This window comes from Limulus polyphemus, unplaced genomic scaffold, assembly GCF_000517525.1.
Source record: "Limulus polyphemus unplaced genomic scaffold, Limulus_polyphemus-2.1.2 Scaffold12393, whole genome shotgun sequence".
NCBI classification, from domain to species: Eukaryota; Metazoa; Arthropoda; class Merostomata; order Xiphosura; family Limulidae; genus Limulus; species Limulus polyphemus.
This window is the reverse complement of record NW_013678003.1, coordinates 1-10,535: the sequence shown is the minus strand read 5'-3', so window position 1 is coordinate 10,535 and position 10,535 is coordinate 1. Positions and strand designations below refer to the sequence as shown.

Here is a 10,535-nt window from a genome sequence, read left to right as displayed (position 1 = left end):
TATTGTGAGTGTTGTATGTGTACTGTTTCATTGATACATAGTAATTGGGAAGGATTTGTAACCAAATGTGATGGAGGAGGGGTGACTTAAGTATTGTGAGTGTTGTATGTGTACTGTTTCATTGATACATAGTAATTGGGAAGGATTTGTAACCAAATGTGATGGAGGAGGGGTGACTTAAGTATTGTGTGTGTTGTATGTGTACTATTTCATTGATACATAGTAATTGGGAAGGATTTGTAACCAAATGTGATGGAGGAAGGGTGACTTAAGTATTGTGAGTGTTGTATGTGTACTATTTCATTGATACATAGTAATTGGGAAGGATTTGTAACCAAATGTGATGGAGAAGGGGTGACTTAAGTATTGTGTGTGTTGTATGTGTACTATTTCATTGATACATAGTAACTGGGAAGGATTTGTAACCAAATATGATGGAGAAGGGGTGACTTAAGTATTGTGAGTATTGCATGTGTATTATTTCATTGATACATAGTAATTGTATTACAAGTGAAGGAACTTACATTGTAAATATTTATTTTCTAGTAAAATTCCATCCTTACAGAAAGCTGTTCTTTCATAAGTGCATCAAATAATTTTAAAGTTTTAATAATTTCAGCAGTTATGTGAATGTTGAGTTTGCCATTGACTTCTTCACACATTCCATGTTAAAATTCCATATTTAGTACTATTGGAAGATGTCAAGTAAGAGATTGTTCTCGAGGACGTAACTAGGGAGACATTTAATTGTATTAAGTAATTTCAGATAAAACAATGTGATGTTAATAAGTTAAATAGGTAGTTATTATTTAAAATCTCAATCTGATATTTACAGGTTTCTGTCCTAAAACTACAGTTTCAAATTTACATTCTGTCATTTCTGTGGATTTTAGTTGGTAAAATACTTCTTAATTATATTTGGTTATATGTGTTTTTTAAAACTCTTGTGGAAGTTATGGTCTAAGTAACCACTAATTTCCACAGTAAACTAAGTTGCTGCATATTTTACAATACAAATTATAGAATATTGATCTTTTTCCTTGTATAGAGATTTTTTTTTAAGTTGACATCTTCTGACAAGATTTCCCCATGGATGGTTTTATTCTAACTTTTAATTATTCTAGGTAGGATAAAATTCCTGTCACAGTGGTGTCTACTGAATTTCTTCATTAAACTTGTTATTTCCAAACTTTTAGCCAAATTGGCCTTCTAATTACACTTTACAAAACAAATTACAGAGTTTATCATTCTGTACTTAGATATTTCAGTGTTTTCTAGAGTTTCTTAGTTTTTCAAAGTAAACTACAGCCATTGTAGTTTTGTGTGTTATATATAATCTATATTCTTTAACCCAGAGTTTGCAGCATTATTCTTCTCACTGCAGGTCAGTGATGACAGTGGTAAGGCATATGAAATGTGTTGGCACTACATTGAAGCTATTCTATCAATGAGCTCCCCCCCTGTGGGAAACCTATGTAACGTTAATAAACAGATGTCAACTGGACTTCGCTTATCCAGTTGATGTAATAATTTTACATGGAATCATTCTAGATTATGACATTTAGAAGACACCTTCTGTGGCCACAGGAAAACAGGTTTCTTTCAATATGATTAATCAGAATATATTTAGTTTCTAATAGAAAAATAAAATGCATTTCTGTTTCTAATTACCTGTAGTTGTCAAGAATGGCTCCAAAATATCCACTGCAATGCAGAAAAACCACTGTTAATAGCAGTCAAAGAGGCATCATTAGCACTTTCTAATTATCCACTGCAGTGCAGAAAAACCACTGTTGATAGTAGTCAAAGAGGCATCATTAGCACTTTCTAATTATCCACTGCAGTGCAGAAAACCCACTGTTGATAGTAGTCAAAGAGGCATCATTAGCACTTCTTAATTTAAGTGGAACATTATAATGCAAACCATCATTTAATTCCAGGTTAACCATGCCAGCATCATCACCATGTGTTAGAAAGGAATTGTGGGTATCTCCCACCGGAATATGAAGCACAAACTATATTCTTTTTTAATGTAAGGTTTTGAGAATGCTTAATGATCATCATCCAACTAAGGTATTTCTGAATACCCATCACATGCTGTCTACTGATAAGGTAGAATTGTAACGAGATCATGAAAACAAAGCAATTTAAAACAGAAACTGAAAGACCAAGATTTGGATTCAATAGAGATTATTATGGGGGGATTTCCAATTTGGTATGGACTTATCAATAAGATTCTCCCACCCCACACAGGAGGATATAAATACATTCCAATAACTGCTGTGTATGAATCTGAAGTTTCATAATGATATTGTAATACTGTTGCATTTGAAAATAATCTTTGCACTGACCTTTAACACAGTGGTTTTAGGAACTGTACTTTAATTGTTTTTATTGAATTTGATTTCGAAAAGTATTTATGGTTTTTAATTAATCAGTAACTTTCAAGTTTCACAAAGTTTATAAATGTACAATCTTTGTTTTAGCAGTGTTATTAGATCTCTGATTTAAGAAGTTTGTAGTATTGTTTTACATGGTTGAGTTTCCTTTAGGCCACATGCTATCCATATCTCTTAGTTACCAATTTCTAAAATCTGTATTCTGTACAATGCTCATATGATCCATGAATAGTTGTAACATGATGTATTAGTATCATTGAAAGTTGAAACAATGAGTATTAACTTATGAATAATCGTTATATATATATATTATTAGAATAATATAATGTTGAGTCCCATGATACACAAATAATTGTTTTGGAGTTTGGTATTTTGAAGGAAGTAAATTAACATTTGAATTGAAAACAAATATTATTGATGACAAATGTTCACACAATAAAGTAGAATTAATTATAATATGGTGTATTAGACGAAATTGACAACTGATTTTCTTAGTTTAATTCAAACCATTCTTAGAATTTTATAATTGGTTTTAAATAGTTCTTGCTTTTACAGAATAAAGCTGGAATGAGTGGGTTTTATAAATTCTTTGGGTAAACCTTTAGGTGCTATTTTTATAAAACAGTTATCAGTATTATTAAAAGGTTTGAACAATATCACTATTGTGGTATTTTACTTCTGTTTGTGTTATTGATATTATGTAGTGAAAGAAGAAACTAAACAAAATGTCACTCTCCTTTCGCCTTTATGTGTCCAGGTCTCCTTCTCCTGAACCAATCTATAACAGCGAGGGCAAGCGTTTAAACACGCGGGAGTATCGTGCCAGGAAGAAGCTTGAAGATGAAAGGCATAGCTTGATTCAAGAAATGTTTTCTATCAATACCGATTACAAACCACCTGCAGATTATAAGTGAGTGTTAGTTGTTCAAATAAAATCATTTGGTGTGAATTAGTTGTCTCTAATTTTAGTGTTGATAATGGAAATTTATTGTAGCTATTTGTAAATTATGTATTATTGATCATTCTTCGTATTCTTTTCATGTTTATCAGTTTCTTTATTTTCTTAGTAATCTGATCTAGCCCAATTAAGTTTTTCCAGTTTGTTGGTATAATTGTACATGCAGCATATCCTTTATGATTAAAGTTTTGATACGTCATCACAGCCATTCTTAATTTGTTATTTCAAGTCTTACCTAAAATGTATCTCTGGTTTCCAGGAGATGATCAGTACTTCTAATGTGTACAGATGAGTTTCTGTAAATCATCAGGTTCCTTCTTTATATGAGAGCTGTATTGTAATTGATTTGTGGTACTTACAGACCACCAGTTGTACGAGTGAGTGAAAAAGTGATGATACCTCAAGATGAGCATCCTGATATCAACTTTGTTGGACTTTTGATTGGTCCTCGTGGGAACACTCTGAAATCCATGGAGAAAGAAGTGAGTAACTGTTTATATGATAAGATGAAAAAAATTCTGGTATTTAAGTGTACATGACTTCTTAACAGTTATGAATTAGAGAATTATAAGTACAAGTTTGTTATATACATTAGTATTTTTATAAGAAATCATTTAGTAAAATGAGGAACCAGTATTGTTAGAGGTGGTAAAAAATGCCAGTATTGTTAGAGGTGGTAAAAAACGCCAGTATTGTTAGAGGTGGTAAAAAACGCCAGTATTGTTAGAGGTGGTATAAAACGCCAGTATTGTTAGAGGTGGTATAAAACGTCAGTATTGTTAGAGGTGGTATAAAACGTCAGTATTGTTAGAGGTGGTATAAAAACGTCAGTATTGTTAGAGGTGGTACAAAACGCCAGTATTGTTAGAGGTGGTAAAAAATGCCAGTATTGTTAGAGGTGGTAAAAAACGCCAGTATTGTTAGAGGTGGTACAAAACGCCAGTAGTGTTAGAGGTGGTACAAAATGCCAGTATTGTTAGAGGTGGTACAAAATGCCAGTATTGTTAGAGGCGGTATAAAATGCCAGTATTGTTAGAGGTGGTACAAAACGCCAGTATTGTTAGAGGTGGTACAAAACGCCAGTGTTGTTAAAGGTGGTATAAAACGCCAGTATTGTTAGAGGTGGTATAAAATGCCAGTATTGTTAGAGGTGGTACAAAATGCCAGTATTGTTAGAGGTGGTACAAAAGTCCAGTATTGTTAGAGGTGGTACAAAACGTCAGTATTGTTAGAGGTGGTACAAAACGCCAGTGTTGTTAGAGGTAGTACAAAACGCCAGTATTGTTAGAGGTGGTACAAAACGTCAGTATTGTTAGAGGTGGTACAAAACGCCAGTGTTGTTAGAGGTGGTACAAAACGCCAGTGTTGTTAGAGGTGGTACAAAACGCCAGTGTTGTTAGAGGTGGTACAAAACGCCAATATTGTTAGAGGGGGTACAAAACGTCAGTATTGTTAGAGGGGGTACAAAACGTCAGCATTGTTAGAGGTGGTACAAAACGCCAGTTCTGTTAGAGGTGGTACAAAACGCCAGTACTGTTAGAGGTGGTACAAAACGTCAGTACTGTTAGAGGTGGTACAAAACGCCAGTATTGTTAGAGGGGGTACAAAACGTCAGTATTGTTAGAGGTGGTACAAAACGTCAGTACTGTTAGAGGTGGTACAAAACGCCAGTATTGTTAGAGGGGGTACAAAACGTCAGTATTGTTAGAGGTGGTACAAAATGCCAGTATTATCAGGCTCCATTTGTGAATGCCTTGTCTACTTTGATGTTTATGATAAACCTAAATCAATATGTGAGGCTCCTTTAAATGGTTGATTGGCACCAGCCACCCATTTGGAACTTTTTTGATATCAAATGTATCCTCAGTAATCCATTAACTTGTTAATGTGAAATGATGGATGATTTGAAAAGGAACAGTGTATAGGTAGGCTTTTAATCTTTTGACATGCACTTCATTTCTTTAGAATTACATAGAATACATTGTTTTTAATGTGTGGATTGACATATAGGACAGAGATAGACATGATCCAATGAAGGTTGAGGGGGCATAGGTATGTAACAACATTTTTTAAATTGTCTTCAAAACTTCAAATGTAAATATATTACATATATATATATATTGAATTCACAGATCCTGAAGTTATTTTCAGCCTCATGCTATACACGAATGGGTTAAAGATGTGGAGGTGTAATATTTTAGGAACAAGAAATTGTGCTGAATCTACTTTTTTAAACACTATTCGTAAATGATTGGTCGGTACTTTGCCCTAATGAAAATTGATCTGTACAAGTGTGGCCTAAATAATTCATGAAATGACTTGTTTAGATTAGGGAATATCAGATACACAAGAAATCAGAATTGAAAGGAAAACGTCTGGTAGGATACAGGTGTTCGTATGTGGACGTACATGATATTACATATCTGCCTTTTAAAATACTAAGTTTGTAAATAATTGGTCAGTAATTTGCCCTTGTACAATTATTGTCTTTGTATTTCATGAAATGATCAGTTTTTAATAAATTGCTTTAATCATTCCAATTTATTTTTAAGCTAACAGTTCTTTAATTTGACCATTGGAGTATGAGTTAAAGTGACAAAAGTCCAGTGTTTACTGACCAGTAAATAATGCGAACATATCTAGTACCTCAAAATAACTTAGAATGTACCAGAGACTCCCTCTAGTTTCTAGGGGCCTAGGTAGTTCCTGGATACCAGCCTTTATGGACTGGCACCAAGAACCAACCAAAAGTTTCATTTGTTCTTCTCACTCCTGTTTCTTCCACAGTAAAAAGAAAAATAGCTCTCTAAATTTCATGTAACTTGGTTAAGTGTTTCCACTATGAGAAGGGAAAAACAATTAATCAACATCAGTAACATCCATCTTGTCCAGATAGAGTTATTTGATATACCTTATTACAATTGAACAGTATAATGTACATGTTATGATTCAAAGTTATCTAAGTTTTAGTTCTTTTATTTCAAAAGAAACCATTAAAAAATATTTAACTTCAGTTTTGTTGTGACAAGCTATGAAAAATATCAGCATCTTGAATCAAATAACTACAATCCTGTAGACGTATGTATAGACAAAAGCCACACGTACTGTGCTATTTACATGTATCTTTGAAAGTTCTTTGGTTGAGTTCAGTTGAAACAATAGATGAATTATTCTAACCCCTGACAAGTGCCACCCCAATCTTTTATGCAAAGCCTTGAGATTTACAAGCCATATGTGCTTACTTGATGCACATGTTTATAACCATTAGAAAGAGCCCATTTTACACTATAATCCAACAATAGTTATTTTTAAATTGGTGATCATTTGTCATCAACCGGTAGATGTAACTGATGGTAATATTGTTGGCTCTTTATCCACAGTAGCACTTACATGGTTGTTTTTTTACCTAAGTGTGTTATAGTTAGAGAGACAGTTAAATTGTATTTAGGTTTTACTTTTATATCTTAGTTAATTATATATTATTTATGTTTTAAAATGTGTAATTGAAAGGCTTAAAGATTTTTTAAATAAATCTCAAACTTTGTCTCAGTTCTCAAGGCCTACGATCTTGTGCAAGTGTAAGATAATTTTGCTTAAGGCTTGCACATCTCTCTTGAAGATACTAATACGCCCCAAGGGCATCGTTGACTTATGTTCAGATTAATAATTAATGGTAAAGGACAGGAATAGAAAATAAAATATTTCAAATTAACCTATATGTAAAAAGGACCTGAAATTACAAACTAGAAGATCTTTTAGTGTATTCTATGAAAAATTAAAATATACATACATTTTCTGTTCCTTAAACATTTCATTGCACTGTATGTTGACGATAATATCTACAGTTAATGATACGATAGAGAAAATGAAAAATAAACATTTACCTTGAAAAACTTAATTCATTTAGGAAGTTATGCAAATAAAACTCAAAAATTGTAAAATGAGGAAAAGTATTTTAGTACCTAGAGTGAAAATCACCTTGTACTCGAACTGTTCAGTTTCAGTGCGAGTAGATACAATAGATAAATAACATTTTTATTAGACAGACATAATTAAAATAATGTCATTCTTTATGTACAAGATACATATAATCTTTAAAAGAATATTTCCAGTTTTTTTGTGAGGAGTTACAGTAGGTATTGTTGCACAAGTATCCTTCCCCATTTGGGCTCCTGCAAGTTCCAGGAGACCATTGCAAAAGGGATTAAATACTTTTCTATGTAGTTCATTGTTTTTATGATGATGATCTTTTAGACGGGAGCCAAGATCATCATTAGAGGTAAAGGATCAGTAAAAGAAGGTAAAGTTGGACGAAAAGATGGTCAGCCACTACCTGGTGAAGATGAGCCCCTTCATGCCTTTGTAACTGCTAACAACCCTGAAAGTGTTAAAAAGGCTGTAGATAAGGTGAGGTTTTATTCACATTTCTTGAAAAGTTCATTGAGAAAGAACGAGATGACACAGCATACACTTGTTACACCCAGCTCTGTATGGTTATAAGTTAGTGTTTTAGTTGGTATTCAAATTCGAGATAAATCCAAGGTGTTAAAATGCTCAGATTGATTTGATTTTTTTGCTATTACTAACTAAAACATTATACATTAGGTAATTTGCTGTTTAAAGCACTCCACTTGTCCAAGAGTATCTATGTTCAAAGTGTAACCTATTTCTGACCAGTCAGAGTTGACGTATGCACACAAGGTATTTAAGTAACTTGAAGTCTCAAAAATTGTTTTCAGTTTACTCAGTAAGAGTAGTGGCTATTGTTTTTCGGTTTACTCAGTAAGAGTAGTGTCTATTGTTTTTCGGTTTACTCAGTAAGAGTAGTGTCTATTGTTTTTCAGTTTACTCAGTAAGAGTAGTGTATATTGTTTTCAGTTAACTCAGTAAGAGTAGTGTCTATTGTTCTCAGTTTACTCAGTAAGAGTAGTGTTTATTGTTTTTCAGTTTACTCAATAAGAGTAGTGTCTATTGTTTTTCGGTTTACTCGGTAAGAGTAGTGTCTATTGTTTTCGGTTTACTCGGTAAGAGTAGTGTCTATTGTTTTCAGTTTACTCAGTAAAAGTAGTGTCTATTGTTTTTCAGTTTACTCAGTAAGAGTAGTTTATTGTTTTTCAGTTTACTCAGTAAGAGTAGTGTCTATTGTTTTTAAGTTTACTCAGTAAGAGTAGTGTCTATTGTTCTCAGTTTACTCAGTAAGAGTAGTGTCTATTGTTCTCAGTTTACTCAGTAAGAGTAGTGTCTATTGTTCTCAGTTTCATCAGTAAGAGTAGTGTCTATTGTTTTTCGGTTTACTCAATAAGAGTAGAGTGTTATTTTTGGTTACTCAGTAAGAGTAATGTCTATTGTTTTTCAGTTTACTCAGTAAGAGTAGTGTCTATTGTTCTCAGTTTCATCAGTAAGAGTAGTGTCTATTGTTTTTCGGTTTACTCAATAAGAGTAGTGTCTATTATTCTTTGGTTTACTCAGTAAGAGTAATGTCTATTGTTTTTCAGTTTACTCAGTAAGAGTAATGTCTATTGTTTTTCAGTTTACTCAGTAAGAGTAATGTCTATTGTTTTTCAGTTTACTCAGTAAAAGTAGTGTCTATTGTTTTTCAGTTTACTCAGTAAGAGTAGTGTCTATTGTTTTTCAGTTTACTCAATAAGAGTAGTGTCTATTATTTTTTGGTTTACTCAGTAAGAGTAGTGTCTATTGTAAAATTCCTAAGAAACACATATTTCAGAAATTATCTGGTATGCCAAAATAACTTTTCAGTTAATGCTCTGACAGTATACAGACGTGATCAAAGCTGTATATTGTTGTCGTAGTTAGTAGCCTCAACAATCATCTTAGTCTTGTTTGTTTGTCTTTCTTTCTTGTAATTAGATTATAATTACTAACTTTCTTTCTATGTTTTGGCTTCTAATAATGCTAATAGGAAAATCCTGAGAAAGACTATTTCTGTAGTTGTAATAGCCAGGATTCAATCCTGGGTCCTCTTAATAGAGAAGCTGATGTGCTATCCACTCATCTGGAACATTAGGACTTTAACCGTATTTGTATGTTTTCAGGAGAGGTTTTGTAGACTTCTATGCTAGGTTGGATGTGTTATCATTTAGGTGGATGTAGTAGGCTTCCTTTAACATTTGTGTGTGTGTGGTTAATATTGTACTATGTCTGTATTCAACTTAGTGTTCTTCTCTGAAATGGTGGCTTATTCGAGAGAGATTCGTATTACATGATAAACATTTAAAGCTGTACAGCAGGGATTCTCAACTTTTCCTCCATCATTAACCCCCTCGGCTTGATGTATTTCTCCATTTACCCCCTTACTTCCATACCAAAAATTCATAGCCATCATAAAGGGACAGAAAAACAAGAAGGTCAGAAAAAAAAATATTATTCAGGTTTTGCATTTTTTTATTTATAAAAAATATCAATTGTGAACATACTATTTATGTAAATGTTTTTCATAAAGTCCAATATGTCATTATCTTTAAATAAATTCATAGACTAATTACTCTACTGCACACAAAAATGTATTGATCACAACTGCCTATTAATGGTAAAACAAAATCAGGTTTTGTGACTGATACATGACTAGAAGGTCACATCCCTCAATATGTTTGAATTGTGTAGTCTTCAGCTCGGAAGTCCACTAAATCTTTTGATCAACAACCCTGTTACAACCATACTGGCCAGAATTAATCAGTAAGAATTTTGTGTTCTTCTCTGCACCTTGTAGGTCTTACTTAAATGTTGTAGTGTATGTTAAGCTTATAATTGTGATTTGATGAGAAAAACTTTTAAAATGACCATTGAAGGGTGATTTTCATCAAAATATTTGTGTATATTGGCAGTGTAGTAAATTGGGCACACATTAGTGCCTGAACACTTTCCTTTACTTTTGTGCAATTTAATTACTTGTAGCTTCATGGCAGAATTTTGTTTTATGATTTGTATATTTGTTTTCTCACAATTATCTTGGTTGTGTACATACTCTTTAATTAAATTTTGAAGTTAAAAAACTTGTTCTTTCATTTTCTTTCTTTCCTATAAACAGTGATGTTTTTCTCATTTGTTAATTACGGCTACAGTATCAAGTACCTTTTTTATGCCTCTAAAATTACAAAATTGAATATAATTTTTTGGTAACTATCTTTCCTTCAGGGTGGTACAATATTTCTAACTCTACC

The 10,535-nt window shown here is 32.7% G+C and overlaps 1 protein-coding gene across 1 annotated transcript; it reads left to right on the top strand.

Annotated features, from left to right (window-relative positions):
• Positions 1 to 6: 6 nt before the first annotated feature.
• On the top strand, positions 7 to 7,764 carry LOC106476978 (splicing factor 1-like; the record flags this gene model as incomplete). Its single annotated transcript, XM_013937592.2, has 3 exons — positions 7 to 3,309; positions 3,719 to 3,839; positions 7,612 to 7,764. Coding segments are annotated over exons 1-3 (459 nt in total), but the record flags the coding sequence as incomplete, so codon positions are not given.
• Positions 7,765 to 10,535: the final 2,771 nt, after the last annotated feature.